General features: G+C 46.7%; 1 protein-coding gene across 1 annotated transcript; it reads right to left on the reverse strand.

The window, feature by feature from the left end:
* Positions 1–18,864: 18,864 nt before the first annotated feature.
* LOC135395692 (uncharacterized protein K02A2.6-like) lies at positions 18,865–19,485 on the reverse strand. Its single transcript, XM_064626790.1, has 2 exons — positions 19,351–19,485; positions 18,865–19,275 (listed from the first exon to the last, which is right to left on the reverse strand). The coding sequence occupies exons 1-2, from the start codon at positions 19,483–19,485 to the stop codon at positions 18,865–18,867; spliced, it is 546 nt and encodes a 181-aa protein (XP_064482860.1).
* Positions 19,486–20,017: the final 532 nt, after the last annotated feature.

A 20,017-nucleotide genomic window follows, 5' to 3' on the forward strand; every position in this document is an offset into this window, starting at 1 on the left:
AGGAATCCGCCTTCAAAAACGTGTATGTCACGCATAACGTGTACACCAACGGAAACATACGTGTGCACTCTGAGTTGCGTGACATGGAATATGAGAGATTACCTGAGGACTTTCGTCCCACCCCTACCGGAGCAGCCATGACAACCACTTCGCCCTTCTTGAACGACGTGCTAAATACCGTGAGCAACGCTTTTGAATCTGGGCTTTTTTTTTATTCACGCCAGGAACAAACTGCAATCGTGTGCCGACTGCCTTCACGCAACGGAGACTGGCGAGGAAGTCCCCCTGGGTATTGGTGATGCCAAGCCGCATTTCGTAATTTTGGTAGCGGGGGAAATAATTTTCCACCACGCAGACAGGGTAGAAGCTTGTGTATTATTCATGAAACGGAAATGTTTGAGGAGAAGGACAACCGTGGTGTGAAGATGCTTCACAGGAAGGCAGAATATCCGTTTCTTACTTCATGACATATCTATAGAACTTATGTGTAGCGATTCTATGTGGGTGGTGCAGTGTAGTAGTAAGGCGATCGAAATGAATGTTTCTTTTCACTAGCCAACACGAAAGATGGCACCAAAGCCAATGACGAAGATACCAATATGCATCTCATGAATTCTTCAGTGCTGACCCCACGTGTATGAACGTTGAGGATATTCCTCAGTTGTGTCCTGGGTAATATCCCTGTCACACTGCAAATCGAATGACATTCGCAGCGAATGTCATTCGTTTCTCTTACACCGAGCTACACGACGAAATAGAATGCCATTCGCAAATTATGTCAGTGTCGATAATTAAGACACCAGGGCCGAACATCTGAAGCGTTATACAGTTACATTAGTTATATTTTTATTTCTCTTGCTCGAAACTAGCGAAACGTTATATTATTTCACCGAATTGTTGCCTTTTCAAAGACACCTAGTTGGCTATGAAAAACGGGCAAAAGACAACTAAGAAGCCTATCTGCACCGAAGTTTGCACCGTGGTGACTGGGAACGAGGGTAGTTCGCCGTCTTTAGTTTTCCTTCCTTCGCGCTGAAGGTTATCAAATTCGTGAGAAAATATTGGAGTACAACTTTCACATTCCTCTTATATTTCTTCAAACGGTTTATCGTTATTGGTTTTGCTTCCTCTCTCCTGCGAAGCTGCGCTGTCTCTGCGAGAGAGAATTTGAATGAGTTCCCCGAACGCACTCGCTGGGCGAGTATCATTCGTATGTATTGCCATTTGATTTCCTCGTGTAACATGAAACGAATGTCATTCGCTGGGAATGGCATTCAAACTGCCGTGCGACAGGGGAATGACTACGGACTACGGGCACGCTCTACTGTCCTTGGCACTACTCGTCGTGCGCAATGCGATGACAAAAGGGCTAGGGACACCGCTAACTCCTCAATGTTCGCGCAAGCGGGTCCTGCTGCATGTTCACCGATATCACTTCTGTGTCACTGTGTTGTGCACTCTAGCATTATATAACACCTAAATAAACTTGTCCTGTATCTTACATGAAAGTCGTTTTTGTCCGTCTTCTTGTACAACATTGTATTTTTTATTCGCTGTCGCAAATAACTGAACATACACACCGTGTTACGCGCTGTTTTCACACTAACGGCAGAATTGTCGACGGGCTGTGCCCATTTGATATCGAAGTGCGCTGTCGCTAGAAAACACCTTTTTGAAGCTCTCGTTACGTACTTGGGATTTTTACATACGCTCTTGAACTTGCTGTTCCAGACGTATGTGGGACAAAACTATGTAAGCTATGTACCACGTAGACATTTCTATACATGAACGGCGTCCGCTGGAGCTGCTTTAATATTTTTGTCAGTCTTCAAAACGCTATGGAGAGATGAGAAATATACTCAACGAAATAGATTTCTATTCGACGATAGAGATTTATACCCCATTTATTATTTTTTCTTTCTCTGCACAGCCATTTCTCGTCAAAAAGAGGATATCTTATGAAAAATAATCCATACAGCATCCCATCGCGGACCTGATTCGGACAATCCGTGAAACAGCCGCAACAGGACCGCCTGCGGGTATACGGGTACAGATATGCGTCCATAACTATTCCAGGGGAGTCCCACGGAGGTTAATTTTGGGATCTACATCGGACGTCTGTAGGAGATGGTGTTCTGTCTGGGGATCCTTACGTCACCGAGCTGTTCGCCTGCATGTCGCTTTGCGAGATTCGTTTGTCTTGCACCGCCTAGTTAGAGAAGAGGGCCGAGATGTGCCCCCGCCCCTACCCCTTGCAGCGCGTAAAGAAAAGCCAGAAGAAGCACCAAGACAACTGTGTGGGTGCTTTTGCCTATTAAGGCTTCTGAGGGACGTTTGGCATTGACAATTCTGTGGGACTGCTTAGTTGATTCTGCTCTTCGTTTTTAGGGGAGCGCATGTTACACTCCTAGAAAAAAGGTTGAATTTTCTACCCGTCTCGGTAGAGCTGCATTGCAACGACATTTCTACTGAAACAACTTTACCTTCTGGGTAGAACTACAGCGTAGAAACAAACTACGGAGTAGAAGCTGTCGTTCTACCAGCTTGGGTAGGAAATTCTACCTTTTTTTTTCTTAGGCCAAGCGTGACAGAGAAGAGGAGGGAGGAAAGGAGGAGGAGAAGGCGCGCGTGGATTGGCCTGATATGGTACAATTAATGCTGTTCTACTAGCTTGGGTAGGATATTCTACCTTTTTTGCATTTATCACAAGAATACCAGTGCTTCTTGCAAATATATTACGTAACCAACACTTTCGTAGCCACTCTCGCATCTCTTTACTCGTGGTTCCCCTCCCTGATGGCACGGGCATACTGCGCACATGGCATGGCATACTGCTCATGGGCATACTGCGAATAAAACGATGAAATTGCCCACCCATCATCCTGAAATAAAGTTGTTGTTTTGCGAACACGCAGGGACAGGCCGCTGTCGTCGTGGGGCTGTGTCAAGTGCTGACAATGGCAATCCACGGTTTCCACCGTGGACACTACGTGGCGCGTACAGACGCAAACAATTCTAAAAGTGATCAGCAGGAGTATATGTCAATCCGTACAAATATTTGGGGGTCCAGGAAGCAGGCGTTCTACAATTAATCGGACGTTGCACGTAGCATACTAGTGTCTGCCTGAAAGTGGCGTCGCTTTTTTTGGATACAGATCTCCCAGAGCCTTCTGGTGCTGTGTCCCGCATTCTACAACAGGTTTTCGCCAGTGGAAAAGATGGGTTCCGTGGATAGCAGAACGATAGAATGCCAACCGGTTCTGGTTTTTATTACTCTTTTGTGACGTAGTGAACACCGCAAGCTTATGTACACTGCCCAATGTCCAAGCGGGAAGATATCTGTTGTCTCACACTAAACGGTGGCAGTAGAACCGACGAGCAACAACTGTAGCGTATGGCAGCAGGGTCACGTCGTCGTCACGCACGGGCAGGGGCTGAAACCAAAAGGAATATCGGTTAGGTTACGGTTCATGCCAGTACTCTGGAAGCGGTTACGGTTACGCGATTCGTCGTTTCAATGTTGGCGGTTACCGGTAACCTAACAGTTATACCGGTAATTTTTTTCGGATTTCTCTAAGATGTATCTGCAGAATGCGTGGATGGATGCAGCAAAACGAGCCACAAAGTGGGTAAAAATGAACATAGTTATATGTTGAGCTCCGAAAGGATGGTGAAGTGGAATCTTCCAGGTCCCACTTTTGGCATTAGCTAGATTCCTCGTAAAACCATTTGATAGGGTTTCTATTATCTCGTGCACATTCCTTTTGCTCGTGGTTGGACAAGCTACATGGCAAGAACGACTGCGTGCGTTCAGCGGTTAAGCGAGCAGACGTAAAAAAAGACAAAAATACGTGCAACGCTTAGTACTTACATGGTAACAATACTGCAGTTCATAACTGACAACAGACGTACGTAATACATGTGATATGATGCGTATGTCATCAGATTATGGGTCCAAGCGCATCAGATTACACTCTCCGAAAAAAGGGTGTTCAAAAGGTGTCAAACGTAACTTGGACACCCTCTGAGACACGAAAGGTGTAATGGCTGCACCCTGCTGTTTCACACATCAGGAACGAGGTGTAATGTGTATACCCATCTGAAGGGTGTTGGCCTGACACCTGACAGCCCTCACTCCGTACTCTCTAGGGAGGTGTCAAGGTGACACCCTTTCGATGTGAAATCCACGTGACATTCTGTTCCTGATGTGAAATGGTGTCGCCACTGCACTCCTGGTACTCTAAAGTCCATACAAGTAATATACAAGTTCTGTTGAACGAATTATTTATCAGTATTTATTCATTCTCTATTCATTCATTATTCTTTAACGTTACGACTTCTTTTGTTCCAATTAGGTGCGCACCGTTTTTCGTAAAAAGATCGCAAATTTGGGTGTTCAAGCGAAAACCCGTTAAGCCGCCCTGAAATTATTGAACATGCTGTGACATCGAAACCGGCTCAGAACAGTAGTTCAATGTCCCAATAATCAAAAATTTTCTCGGAGGTGTTTTTCGTTTAATGATTATTTTACAATTCGCAACGATTTTTTAAAGTTACCCTGGTGTCGGTGGCGGACTGCAAGGGCCGACCTTGTCTCAGCCTTGGTACGCGGGGAGGGAGCGACCTTTCTTACGTTTGCTCATACAAAACGCGTACAGAAACTGATTGCCTAAATTTTTATTTTTGTCTATTTACCGTTATGCAGGGGTAGGAGAACGCAAACACTAGCGTAAGCACTAACGCTGTCACCTATTCATTGTTACAGTCCCTAAACAACTTGAAACCAGAGCTCTCGGTAGACGTTGACGTCAATGATGCCCAGATGTGCGTGTTAGAAACAGGCTCAAAGTAGTGACACTTCCGAGTGCCGGGAAAAGGAACTGCATTTGCGAAACGAGATGATGGCGACTGCCCCTCCTCCTGCACGATGTCTGCGCAGACCCACGGTGGCGTGATGTCCCTTACCACTTTTTGTGTCCACAAAAATAATTGATGTGGTGATAGAATTTGCTCTCCATGAGGCCTCTACAAATGTGCCTTTAGCTGCGAGCCTTTTTATTGTTATGCCAACTCCGTCACACAGTCCCTTGCCATGAGACGTGGCGAAAAAGTTCCACGCTGCACTGATTTTGAAGTCTTTGCTGTGGAAGCGCAAATTCAGAAAGCTATTCTTATTTTTATACTGCGAAGCTGCACCGTCACTAAAGTAGTGTACTTTTTTAATCTTCTCCACAGTAGGAAGGAAGGCCTGTAGGAACTCCTTGAGGTGCGTGTGGACGGCCGCGGTATCGGGATTAGAATTAGAAGTAATGGCGTACGACTTATGCAACAGGCTCCCGTCGATATCGGAGACATAGTATGGCACAATTGGGCGAGTGGTCGCAAGGATGTTTCCCCAATGGAATGTCCGTGGAGCGTCCTGTGCAATAAAGCTCTGTAGTAGTTCTCTGTAAAATCTACTGTCTTGGCGCATTATGGCCTTCGTTGCTTATGCTCCATGAAAACCCGAATCATCATCAGCAGCAGCATCTGCAAAATCTAGAACAATTGCTTTCGTTGGTGGCAGCTTACTCTTCAGCGATGACAAATAGCGGAATTGCACCTTGGTGACCAAGTGGTGGAACCACATCGCCCCTTCACGTGGAACCACATCGGAGGCCCATACACACGGGAGTTTCACTCACGGTGACAGAGGTAGATGCCACCTGGAGACTCATTATGTCGCGTCAATACGGCGGTGCATGAGCCCAGGTTTGTCGCTGTAGGTGGCCCTAATCTGCCTGTGTTCAAAGAAATACAAGAGAAGCCGCCGAGTCTCGCGTGCTTCGGCTGAGACAAGGTCGGCCCTTGCAGGCCGCCTGCGACACCAGGGTAACTTTAAAAAAATCGTTGCGCGCCTTAAACAAAAAACACCACTGAGAAAAATTTTGTTACGATGATTGGGACATTGGACTACTGTTCTGAGCCGGTTTCGATGTGACAGCGTGCTCAGGAATCTCAGGGCGGCTCAAAAAACTTACGAGTTTGTGCTTGAACACGTAACTTTTCGATTTTTTAAAATAAAAACCGTACGATATTCAAGCTTCAAACTTTTTCTGCGCATTACTTGGACAGGTTTAAGCTTGTTAAAAATTAGTTGTTGGAAGTTTTCCTTAATAGTTAGTCCGGAAAAAAATCGCAAAGTCAGTGAATTTCTAGGATATTTCACCGAACGCTCCCATGCGAATGATCTGCGGCTGACGGGTTTCGACCGGTGCAGAGCTCGTACCAGGCTTTGTGAAGACAGTCCCGTTTGAATTTTTTACCAATGTGAAGCCGCACTCGCACAGTGCTTTGTTTATTGTTGTTTACAGTTTATTGCTTTGTGCGGGAGTTCGAAGCCCCCTAGCGGCCATCCAACGCGCTTCAGGGAAAAAATACTTTGTGTGGTTCATGTTCCCATCAATGGCAACATTATACTTTTATTTATCGGAAATGCGCGATGGTCGAGCCACGCGACTGGGACGATTGAGCTGGAATGACTCAGATTGCAAGAGGTATCCATTTGCCACCCGAAATGGCGCTGCCCATGTTGAATACAGGGAGAAATAGTGAGGATAGGTTGATTGATAGCGCCCCATATTTCAAGACCTTATTGGTCGGACAGCTGAAAAAGAGGGTGGAGCTTCAGGTATAGGCATGACCCATTAATGACCAGACTCCCTTTTAATATACGGCCCTGGTCTGGAGTGAAGAGCCGCTCCTTGTGTTTCCTTCCTCCAAGACGTCGAGCGCGGCACATAAACAGAAAACATGGCTGCTCGATTCGTGGTGTACTATCACAGGGTGACACAAACCCGCCATTGTTGTAACTACCCTCAAGTGGTTGCTTGTGGCAAAACTGCCATGTTGTCCTGGTCGCACGTCATAGAAAACGTCATTTTGAGGTCATGTGACTTTGCTCACTTGTCGTTTCGCCGCTTACCGACATCTTTCCGTCATCATAGAGTCAAGAGATAAACGTATTTTGCCAGCGTTAACTATGCGGTGCTTCTTCCGCAGCATATGGTGACCCATTTCATTGCATCGGCTCAGTGAGTCTTAACGCGCGGTTGTCACCACCATCTTTGGAAGTCGTCAACAGTACGAGGCCTTATGTGCAAAACTGCTCGTTTCCATGTGAGATTATCGAATAAAATTAATTACCGTGATCGAAAGACATCCAAAACGTTGCGCAGAAACGACAACCGTATTGTTTATAAGCGGTTTGGTCGCCGATCACGGGCGCCGCCATCTTTAAGGTCACGTGTGCCTTGACGTTTGCTGTGACATGCGACCAGGACCTGTCCAGGATGTATTGCGTTCGCAAGCACGCTTTCGTCTATGAAGCAATACACTGGATGTGTGTGTGTACGATGTTGAACACTCGGAACGTGAAGATGGGCGAGTACAATGACGTGACGAATCATTTATTCTGGGCAGAACTCGCGGATGAACTCGTAAGTATATTTACGTGCTTAAGCAAATGTATTTACTCGCATTGAATCGTAATCGACAAATAAAAAAATAGCGAGTTTCCAAACAATATATATGACTCAATCAAATTTATTGTCAGTACGCTTCGTGTGTGTGTCGCCTTTCTTCGTGGTATCATGCGCTTACGATGACTGACTACTTGAGTCCCGGTTTGACGTCTAGGGAATTTGTATGTGACTGAAATTGGAATGTGACTGGAGCTGGCTGTCATATTTTATCGCTGCTGCTTCCAGCACATGATCGCCACGGTCATGTATACTCCGTCTGATTATATTGCCGTAATTGCGTAATATCGCGAAACAAAGCGAGCGACAAGCAGCATGACAAGCAACAAGGAATATGACCACCTGGAACAAGGCGAAGCCAAAAGCGCCTCGGGGACGATTGGGTGCACAAAAGAAGACGTACACAAAAGTAGAAACAAATGACATTGCGTGTTTTCATCAGGATAGCTACAATGCAACTAGTCTGTACTTACATATGTCGCTGCAGCGTTCACAGCAGGCATCCGACCCGTCATCATGCCAACCACGCCCGCCGAGAATCCGTCGCATGCGGTTTGAAGAGCTCTGCTCACTTTCCGCGCGGTTCGGCAGAGACAACGTGGGCCCATTTCGGTTGTAAAATACGCTCCATGCGGTTAGCGCCTAACCCGAAAAAGGTTTCTGTTCAACGCTCCGGCGTCGCCTATGCGAGCAACTCCACGGACCTTCCACGAGGTGCTGTTAAGTGAACTCCGGACCGAATGAACTGTTCCCGGAGCACCAACTTACCGCCCCCAGTGGCGGCACTTGCACGAAAACGTGACTAACTGGACATGACGCACGCTTATTGGTCCTTAGCGAGTGACGTCTTCTCGTTCTTCCAGGCAACGAATTCCGGCTCACTCTCACCATTCGCCGTATTCTCTTGTTATACATTCTATGGAGTCACAATTAAACTTCGCCACGATTTTGAGGTTTTCAACGCACGAAGAATAACGTGACACCATAGTTTCGAAATCGACTAGAACGTAGCCAGAACGGTACTAAGGTACGGTAAGGGTACTACTTGGGTGCTTAGTAAATTAACCCACACATTAAAGTGTTTCGCGCTTTCATTAAACGTGCGCATGCCGTGAGAAACACAAGGAATATTCAAATACATCAAGTCTTTTTCTAAATCTTTATTTGTTGCAACGTCACAGTGGAAGACGTCGTTCCAGATGTCTGAACTTGACTGACGAGTTCGGCATTTTCTTCGCTGTTACAGCAAAGTGCTTCGCTGAAACGACAAGGTGCATATTTTGCAGGTTTTGCAGATGAAAGAATCCTGGGTGCTTTCGTGGATCTCGCCGTCCTTTTTTTTTCTTTGCACATTTCGCTTACGATTTCCGCCGCAACGCCTTCTTGGTCGCTTTCCAGGACATGCCCTTGCAGATAAAATTCTCCTGGGTATATACTCTTTGGCCTCACCATTCGTTCCACGATATGGTCTGCACTGACATTTTCTTCGCTGTTACAGCACAGTGCTTCGCTGAAACGATAAGGTGCATATTTTCAGGCTTTGCAGATGAAAGAATCCTGGGTGCATTCGTGGATCTCGCCGTACTCCCTTCAGAAGACGGGGAATTGACGAAATCGATGATTTCGACCCTCATTGTGAAAGGGCTCATTATCTCATTCCCCACATCACCACCAGCAATCCATCGCAATACCCGAGCAACACATTCAGCTTATGCCGACTCTCAGGCCGCCTAACTCATAAGTAGGGCCCGGAAATTTAAGCACAAAAAACGATGGAAGTAGGCAGGCATTTAGGCCTTCAAAATTACCAAAATAGGCAATAAAATGCAAAGATAGGCACGTCAATCTGGTGCGCTCTTTGGCGTTGTTGGTGTTTCAGAATGCCCCATCAAGGAAAACTTCCCCGTTCAAAGGTTACGATACCATACAAGTTTTGATGTCTGGTACACGAATGTTGAGGCGACCTGTGCCACCTGCAAAAAAGGCTTTTATGGCGTCCAAAAATGTTGAAAAAGACTACAATTCAACAGTGTCGATAAAAAGGCAAGCCACCCGGAAAAAATGGCTAGGAAGCAAGGGAGGTGTTGAGGACGATGCATGATGTAAAACCTCGAGACTAGGGAACACGAATGGACAGACACAAACACGAACACTTCGTGTTGGTGTCTGTCGCTTCGTGTTCCCTAGTCTCAGGGTTTTACATCATGCACCCAGAAAATGTCGCTTTTAGGCGTCTACGCGCATTTCTAGGCAACTGCCTAAAACCTGGGCCCTGCTCATAAGCTGTTTCCAATCCATCGTCTTGGTTTTTAAATATACTTACACGACGATGGTTCATACACGGCACAGTCCAGATTGAACACCTCTCATATCACGATAATCAACATTGGTATTTCACTTTTCAAAATCCAAGTGTCATCGTCACCGCATACCGCTAGAGGAGCGGCAGAGGTGAAGCCTTAGTCCCTGTGCGATAGTTCATAATAGAATATGTTTGAAGAAGCATGTTTGCTTTTAGTCCTTCAGAATATGTTTGAAGCAGAGCGTCGAACCGAAACGTTTTTCGGTTTGTTGCCGGTTCGGCTTCGGTCATAAAAGTTCGGTTCCGGTTCAGCTCCGGATTTCACATACAGGGTGTCCGGTGAGAAAGTGTCACTAAATTTCTAAAAATACGTTTAACTTCAGTAAATTATGAAACTACTGGAAATACACACAGAGAGACTTTTGCGACAGATTCAGGCCGTTTTCATTCGCGTCACACATTAATTAAGCTAATTTTGCTAATTGAACTCGTTAGCCAAGCAAATGTAACGTTTTTCTTGATGAATTCGGAAGCCAATGGCCATAGCACACTATTCCAACCGAAATCAGTTTTTTTTTTTTTTCAGAAGATTTGTACAAAAATTTGACAGCCGCAAAGCCGTCACTTGGCAAGGCGCCCAAGCAGCACAATGTACTGGAAGTCGAGTGCATTAGGGGTGGACGGTATGTGTCTTATCAATGTTCTGTAGTTTAATGATTCTGTTCAAGGCCTTTCATCTACCCGTCCACCCCTATTGCACTCGACTTTCAGTGCATTTTGCTGCTTGGGCGTGCTCCATGAAATTTGCGTTTGCGTAAATGCTGGCTCTGCCTTTATCGAGACAAACTGGAAACAGCCACACCCGATTGAGGGCATTACCGCGGTAACCGACGTTATCAGCGGCTGGGGACTGACGGTATGCACTGTGATAAGGGCGGAAGGCGTGATTATGTCCTTGTTCGCATAGGAGGGAGGGTATTTGGATGGTACGAAAAGTTCCGCAAACGTAAATATCACCAAGCCCACCTCGCACGGGGACGGTTTTGCAGCTGTCAAATTTTAGTGCAAATCTTCTGAAAAAAAAAACTGTGATTGCAGTTGGAATAGTGTGCAATGGCCATTGGCTTCCGAATTCATCAAGAAAAACTTTACCTTTCCTTGGCTAATTCTCGAGTTCTATTAGCAAAACTAGCTTAAAAGACCATGGAAATCATTTCGAACATATATATTTTCATCGCTTGATATGAACATATACCTTCATAGACTGTCACGCAAAATATTTCCTTCAATTAGTTATTCAAATTAGTTTGCAAGAATGCGGTACGCGGCGACCGTCTCCTCCAAGCCGAATCTGGCGTGTTGTGACGTCAGGCGCCCGACCACTTCATTGGCTGCCGGAAGCGTCCGCTCCCCGCCACAATCGTCTGCTAGCACCGGAATCGTGCCGACTTACCGACTCAGACGCTGTTGCTATTTATTTGCGTTTGACATTCACTTGCGTTCTTACACGATTTGTCTCGTATGTTTTGCATAAAACAAGACTGCGGGCAGTGTAAAAGGTGTGGCTAGGCCTCTGTGTTGCCGTGACGGCCCGGGTTGAGGTGGATCGTACGCGGTTGTGGATTCTGTTCCGATTGCGCTGAGGTGTCATTAAGTAGTGAACAATACTGTGCCTGTGTGTGCAGCATATATATGATACGCCTAAATACATTCTTGTCAGTTGGAGATTTATTCCATGTGCCATTGTTGTACGCTGCGTATGACCATTCAAACAAGAAAATGCTTATTTTGCCATGTGTTTTGGGGTTTCCCACAGGTCGCTAGCAGATGAACTCTACTAATTTTATTTTGGTATCCATGTTGTTGTGCTTGTGGAGACGTTGCGCTCCTTGTATCAGTAAGATATGGTAAGCGCAATGTTACACAGCTATGCATTCATCGGTCCACTCTTTCGCCTCACAGATGCCAGTGTCCATGCAACCTTCACTGGGAAGCGCAATCCAACACAGTAATCTCCAGGATAAGTATTCCACATAATCACTGTGCCAGAAGCTCACGTGTCGCGGTGTATCCTCAGGTAAAGGTGAGAATTTCACCAGGTGAGACTCCTAAAGTAGGTAAGAACTCCTATCTGCATGTATTTAGTATAGGTGTAATATGTCTAATTGTTCTTCTACGCTTCGTAATTCTACTTACAATTTATTGTTCAATACTTCTCCTTTATAACGTGTGCAGCGTTAATACAAAAACCCACTTTTTTCGGAGCAGACGCGCCGCCATCCAGATACCTCTAGCCATTGTTGTGTCATACGATGAACTGCAGACGCCAACGCGAAGGTACACATAACGTTTTGCTCCATTTGCTCTACACTATTGAAAATGAACTTCACCACATAGCACGCTCCTAGCCAACCATCATACCGAATGACAAAGTTCATGTCCCTGATTTGTTGAACTCGGGTGGCGGAGCCTATTTGTAGCAATAATGCCCCATAAAATGGGTACATCTCCTGCTCCAGGTCATCATCCGAGTGTCCGGCTCCCTCCATCAACAAATCAGGAGTGAGAACGTTGTTCTTGGGGATCATGGTTGGCTGCCAACATGCTATATGTGGTGAAGATACGGCCTATCAGATTCATCTATACGAAAGGTGTCACTGCCATGGCTGGGTACCCAAAACTTCTGTGTGGGTCGTTCCCAAATTCAAATTAACTGCGGTATGAAAGGTGGAGTAAAATAAAAGGAAAGAAAGTTACTGCTCTTCTAAGCAGTCAAGATCAGAAGCAGATTGAACATCGAGCGAAGACGCGAAGTGGTCACGTTGTCACTGACTGGACTGTCCCAAAGAGGATTGCCAGCCGTCTTGGGTGTTCCCTTTCGTCGGTTAATCCATTGTCCGCGTTTATCGCGAAGAGGGTCGCCTGGAATATGCCCCGAGGAGTGGAAGACCGCCGGCCACCAACACATAGGAGGACTTGCAAATATTTGCCGTAAGTGCCGTCGAGCCATTCTTCACGTCGACGGACATCAAGCGGGAACTGGGCTTAGGGTCGTCGGCCAAAACTGTTCAGCGCCGCCTCAAGGACCTTGGCGTTCAGTCTGGAGTTGCTGTACAGAAGCCCCTCCTCAATGCTGACGACGAAGAAGTCAGGCTCCAGCTTGTCCTCGACCACATGAACTGGGACGACAACCGCTGGCAAAGCGTAATCTTCAGCGACGAGGCCACATTTAGCACGCGTCGGTGCCAGTCTAGGCGGGTCTGGCGGCCTCCGAACTGCGGGTACACCTATTCAGCATCCCTAATCATTTATTAGTATTATGCACGGCCTCATAGTTTCTGCATCTTTGCGAGATACCTGCCCCAGTATGTCCATAGAGTGTTGTCCAGTGGTCGGCACACGGTGAGAGTCTGGGGCGCCCAGTCGTACGACGGAATCAGGTCTTTGATGCGACTTGAAGCGCGCTTCAATTCCATGGCCTACGCAGAGGTTATCGAAAGGACGCTGCTGCCCTATGCTCTGGACGGGCCGTTTCCGTATGGGTGCTACCATTTCTAGCACGATGGCAGCTCCGTCCATCGTAGTAAAACTGTCCAACGCCTACTCGGCGACCTCAGCGTAATACAGCTGGCATGGCCTGCGCACAGCCCGAACTTAAACATAATGGAAAACGTCTCGGGCATCCTGAAGAATAGGATGAGCAAGAGACGGACGCCTACAAGGAGCAGGGACGTATTCTGGGAATTTATAGAAGCAGAGTGGCCCTTGCTACGTGAAGACGAGGACCTTGTCAATCGACTATACACTTCCCTTCCTCTGCGCATGGCCTCCGGTATTGCTGCGAAAGGGGGGCCGACAAGTATTGAGACAGTATCGCCTCCCCCGCCTCTTTTTTTTTTGCGTGTGTGTGTGTGTGTTCAAGGTACACGCTCTTTTCTTCTGTTTTGGTCTAATGAAAAAAGAAAAAAAGCTATGCACTGCTGCCCGTTGTCACCTCACTTCATCTTAGCGCCCTGTTATCTCTCCGATAGCGGAGAGACTTCCTTCCCACGATAGCCACTCGCGCTAGGTGCAGTAGAGCGAAAACGAAACTATTTTGGCGTTCGTTACACTCAAAAGCGAAGTTACCACTACTATCACGGTGGGTCGCCACAAGCGCACTCTTCCATTCCTGTGAACGAGTGGAGTCGCCCGCTTCCGCTCGCCGCTAGGTTGTCTCCACCCAGACAAAATACGCCGCTGCGCGTTCCGTAAACTTTGGTCCAGCACTGTACCATGCTACGAACGTGCTGTTTATGAGATTCTCACCACGTGTCGCGCTGGACATTCGCCAAACAGGCCATTGTGTCAACAAAGCATTACGGCAGGAGAAAAGAGCTCTAGGAATTCATAACATTTGTCCGTTTACATCGAAGCGTCAGGGTGTAAGAGTCTCTTTTATGAGGCTTCTGTTGTTTATCTTTTTTTTTTTTCATTCAGTGCACACGATGAGGCAGCTAAAATTTAATTTTCGGGAATTATTCGCGCTCTTTCACCCACATCGTTCGCTGACGAGTCTACCTCAGACATTACGGCTGTGTCAGGGGAGAGAAAATAATCCACAAGTCCACGCATCCGCTGTGGATGACTAGTCGCTTTTCTGGATTGGACCTTCACAGATAGCGGTGGACATATAGGAAAGATCCATGGGATGCGGCTCTGCTCGCAAATTATGCCCCGATTGTTTTATCACGTGCATTCCATTTCTTTTTTCATTTCAGCTTTATGATCATTGTTTCTACGAATACAATTCCGAAATTTGCTAAGTTAACGTCACTCTTGGTCAGGATAAGAATCGTACGTAAAGGTGAGTTACAAGAAGTTGGATAATACAGACCGCTATGCAGTATGTTCCTGCGTCGTCCAGAACAATTCCTGACTCAAAACCTTCCAGAGGTTGCAGGCTGCATTATGGCATTTCCACAGTGAAAAATGTGACTCTGCGACCATGCGGGACCCACGAGGGGTATATTGACGGTTGTGTGCATGCTAACGCGCTTTGTGGAGCCCTGGAAGCACAAAAAGCGGTTGTCTGCCCAGCGTGCTGCCTGCTTTCCGCATCAGGACTGCGTTTCATCCACAGCAACATGCACGCATGCTCTTGCAGCTTTCCTTTTCTTTCCGTCGAAGAAGGGCTGGTGTAGACGTTCGTGTGTGCATCCTCTACCTATGTATATATTTTAAACATGATCAAAACTACCTGAATTGGATAAAACACAAACTGCGTATTTTGCGGTAATCACACTTCATTATTTAATGACCCTGGAAGTGTCATGATCTTCGTGGATCAGTCAGTGGTCGGCTGGCCATGTCGTGCCCCCCGTTCCCAGCACGGTGCGGAAGCCTCCTGCGTATATCTTGAGTTAGGCACTCTATTTGAAAAAAAAAAATACATTTGATTGATTGGTTGAGTTACCTTGGCACATTAGGATTGGACCCCTTCATATGACTACAGTCAATATTTGTATTTCTGTTTTCGACACTCAAGCGTCGTCATCACCGCATACCGCTAGGGACACAGCAGATCTGTAGTGCTACTGAACACTAACGAGACCAGGCAACAACATGGCGGTGGAATTGCCAGGCCAGAGCGAGAGCTCGGGCTGACCGAGGCAAGGCTATTTATTATTCGCGCCTTGATGTGATGGCGCTGGCAATGCCGCCACAGGGCCTTCCCCCTAGCCAAGCGCTGGAAGCTGGCGAATAGAAATGAGCTTGGGAGCCCAAGTGATTTGTCGGGGCTGTCTGAGTCGGGGAGACGGACGAGGAGGCGACGGTGGGGGAAGAGTAGTTGGAGTAGTGAGCGGACAGCTTGCTGTGGAGGGTGAGTCGTGGAGTAGCTCCCCGGAGAAGGAGGGCGGCAACGGTGGTACAGCGTCGACGTATGCCGGCTTAAGCCGTTCCAAGGCAACAGTGTCCTCGCCGCCGCTCAACTGAATGGCTGCTCAACTGAATGGCCGCTCAACTGAATTAGGCTGTTGTACATTGAGACATGACTTCCTAGAGCTTATTGAATCATATGGTTGCCGCAACACAATATATTTACCCACTCGCCCACTGTCAGGCACTTACTTGATCCTTGTATTACAAATGGCATGCTTGTGACATCAGGAGTAATGAATGCCCCAATAAGTGACTATTTACCCATATTGTGAGACAGACCTGCGTCCATCGCCATCGTCGTGTTCTTCTTCTTCCCACGCTCTCGCTGGATGATGCACCTGCTCCATTCGCTCCGTGCACAATAAATAGTTTCTCGTTCTCCTGCTCACAATATTCTGCCTTCTGAATAAACTCAACCCTATTAGGCACCACATTCTGCGATCTAGTGACCATACACGCGTCATTAATGACAACTCGCTAGAAGATTTCCATATGCGCATCTCGAACATCAACTGGGACAGCTTTTGTGCGGAAAGTGATATTAACATATTATACTCCATATTCCTTCAAAATATTACGAGCTGCTATAATGAACCTTTTCCGTTACTAACGCGTAGACACCGATCTAAGAAAATAAGGAAGCCTTGGATAACTAGAGAACTTTACTTACTCATCACCGCAAAGAAAAAGCTCTTTCAACGGTTCCTAAAAACGCGTGATGGCATGATATGGCAGGAATTCAAACACATTCGTAACCAGTTAGCCACGGATACAAAGAGAGAGAAGGAAGAATGCTATGCGCGGTATTTTAGAAATAAGCGGAATGACCCACAGAAAGTCTGGAGAACTGTGAAGAACTTAGCATTTGGTAACACTCCACCACCACTTCCTACAGAACTAACCATTGACTCTATATCATATCAGGGCTTAGAACTAGCTGACATAGTTAATAACCATTTTGTCAATGTTGGGGCAACAGATAGCACAGATACCAGTTCTACAACCTTCGATGGCTCGTTCCCTGTGAGTTCCGTCTATCTTTATCCGGCTACAGTTGCCGAGATTGAGGGGATATTGTGCGGATTAGATAATTCGCTGGCTGCTGGCGTCGACAACCTTAAAGTAATGCCAATAAAGCACATATTGCCACTTATTAGTGACAAGCTCTGCTATTTGTGTAATAATATTTTAGAAACGGGTACCTTCCCTGACGCATTAAAAATAGCCAAAGTTACACTAATTTGCAAAGGAGGAGATGGAAATGACCTCAATAAGTACTGCCCAATATTCGTTTTACCACTCTTTTCAAAACTGGTGGAGAAAATAATAAATGACAGACTCACCAGATTCCTTTTGAAACATAACATAATAACAAACGCACAATATGGATTTCAGAAGGGGAAATCCACTGAAACCACATTAATGAGAATCAGAGACAAGATCATGGAAAATATAGAAGATAAGCGGTATACTGTAGGCATATTCCTAGACCTGAGGAAGGCGTTTGACTCGATACAGCATGATATTTTACTGCGAAAATGTTATTCCTATGGTTTACGCGGGAAGATTCACGAATTAATAAAAAGCTATCTGTCTGAGCGCTTCCAATAGGTCAAGCTTCGTGGTTATGAATCTAATAAGCTTTTAATAAAGTACGGGTACCCCAGGGATATATTCTGGGTCCACTCTTATTCCTTCTTTACATCAATGGCATCATCTCCATTCCTAACACACCAGATATAATTTTGTATGCCAACGATACCAACATCTTTTTTTCCCACCATAGCCTGTCACACCTTGCCACGTTGATAGACAGCTATCTAGAACACCTTTCCGGATGGCTAGCAGGAAATCGATTAAGGGTAAATGTCAGCAAGACGAAATTCATAATATTACGATCTATCAACAAGGTCTCCGACCCGACGTTCTCGCTAAGTATTAATGCGATCCCCTTAGAACAGGTTTCTGAGATAAAATTCCTCGGCGTATGGTTTCACGAGAATTTATTATGGAATACTCATGTTGATCACCTTACAAAACAACTATCCAAGGTAATCGGTGCTATCAGTCGCATTAGAAGAGCACTGCCAAGGTGGCTCATGAGCAATATTTATTACGCACTTGTCCATTGCAAACTCTCCTACTGCCTGTTAGTATGGGGCAACACATCAGCAAATAACCTAGGCAAATTACACATACTCCAGAGAGGAGCAATACATTTTCTAACAAACGCCGACTTCTTTACTCCTTCTCCAGACCTCTTTTCCGACGCTCACATTCTTACTGCTAAACAAATGTTCATTTTAAAACTAGGAATTCATATTCATAAAGAAGTTAAGGAAAATCGCATAAACCTTACAACTAAAACCACGACATATGGGCTAAGGCACTTCAGGAATTACACAACGCCATGTGTGCGAACCAATTACGGCTATCAATCCATGGCCTATCTAGTGCCTCAATTTTTAAACAAATTTGCAAATTTTGTAAAGCCTGAGTACACACAGGCACAGTTCAGAGGACTCTTCCGCTCATATTTAGATGTTAATTATAATATTAAGCTATTTTAAAGTGGTAAACCTTAGTATGGTTGCGTGTGCCTTTGGCTAAAGAACACTTTGCACAGCGCTGTATTTCTTTTTTCTCTTTTGTGTGTACCATCTAGATGATAGATGAGTGTCCACGAACAGTGGAGTACTTGTACTGTATATGTAAAAAAAAAAATATCGATGTTACTACTGCATAATCACGTTGCACTGAACACTGTAATGGCGGACAGATATCCGCCGACTGTTTATGTATATGTCTGTATGCATTCCTGTTTGTCGGTCCAGGTACCTCGTCAGGCTCCGGATTTTGTACCTGGACCTCATTTCTGTATTTTTGGAAATGAAATAAATAGAAAATCAAAAATCAAATCAATGGTGTAAAAGTTGGGTGAACGGCGCAGCACGAAGTGTAGGGCGGTTGCAGGGGCTTCCGTACAGCGTCTCAGCGCACAAAGACGTGTGTGCAGGAGGCAAGGTCGGGATGCTGGAAGGCCGAGGGCACACGCGATGGCCGAGATGTTGCTGGACGAAGGGCGGCCATAGTACGGCGGAGCCGCGAAACTTCGTCAGCTTATGAAAGAGCAGCGCTGCCTGGCAACGGGTAAATGAGATCTCCGGGGAGGCGTAGGGACGTGCCGTATACCATCTCGGCGACGGCGCAGCCCATGTGAGCTTTGAAGGTGGAACGGATCCCCAGGAGCGCGAGCGGTATGACTTCTGGCCAGGGTGTTTCAGGAGCAGCCCGGAGGGCAACCTTGAGCTGTCGGCGGAAGCGCTCAACGAGGCCGTTTGACGCCGGGTGGTAGGTAGTCGTTCGAATCCGCTTGCAGCCCAGTGTGTTGACGAGTCTAGAGAAGAGGGCGGACTCGAACTGGGGACCTCGGTCTGACGTGATGATAGAGGGTACTCCGAAGCGCGACACCCAGGTGTTCAAGGGGGCTGCTGCAAGTGTGGATGCAGTGGCGTCGGGTACCGGTACAGCCTCAGGCCAACAGGTGAAGCGGTCAATGATGGTGAAGATGTAACGATAGCCGGATTATATTGGGAGTGGTCCCACCAAGTCGATGTGGATATGAGCGAAGCGGCTGTCTGGCGCGGGAAACGGAGAAGGATGATGGCGGGTGTGCCTGTGAACGTTGGTCCGCTGACACGGAATGCAGGCTTGAACCCAGCGCTTGATGTCCTTGTTCATGTAGGGCCAGACGTAGCGCCGAGAAATGAGTTCTTGAGTGGCGCGTATGCCAGGATGGGGTAATGAATGATAGCTTATAAGACTTCTCGTCGAAGTGCCGCCGGAACAAACGGGCGGGGTCGACCTTGTGAAGTGTCGCATGCGACAGGATGTGTAGCGCCTGGCAGGTAGACATCCTCTATGGTTAAGGAAGACGACGGGTCACTTCTGAAAGATGCGAGTTCTTGATCGGATGATTGGGCCTGGGCCAGTGCGTCGAGGAGTGAAGACTGACAGGTTGTCCCAATGAAGTTCACGCGACTGACAGCGTCCGCCACCACATTATCTGCACCACTGATGTGCTGAACGTCTGTGGTGAACTCCGAGATGAATGCGAGATGGCGGGTCTGACGAGGGGTGTAGCTTGTGCTGCATGAAGAAAATGCGTTGACGAGGGGCTTATGATCGGTGAATACAGTGAATTGTCGGCTCTCCACGAAATGGCGAAAGTGCTTGACGGTGAGATATATGGCCAGGAGCTCGCGAACGAAGG

Source organism: Ornithodoros turicata, chromosome 1 (assembly GCF_037126465.1).
Source record: "Ornithodoros turicata isolate Travis chromosome 1, ASM3712646v1, whole genome shotgun sequence".
NCBI classification, from domain to species: Eukaryota; Metazoa; Arthropoda; class Arachnida; order Ixodida; family Argasidae; genus Ornithodoros; species Ornithodoros turicata.

Bases quoted from the DNA above. Each gene is read 5' to 3' on its own strand.
- LOC135395692 (XM_064626790.1), bottom strand. From the start codon at position 19,485: ATGAACAAGGACATCAAGCGCTGGGTTCAAGCCTGCATTCCGTGTCAG. The intron at 19,276-19,350 runs GTGGGACCACTC...TGTTGGCCTGAG, and splicing joins CTCATATCCACATCGACTTG to GCTGTACCGGTACCCGACGC.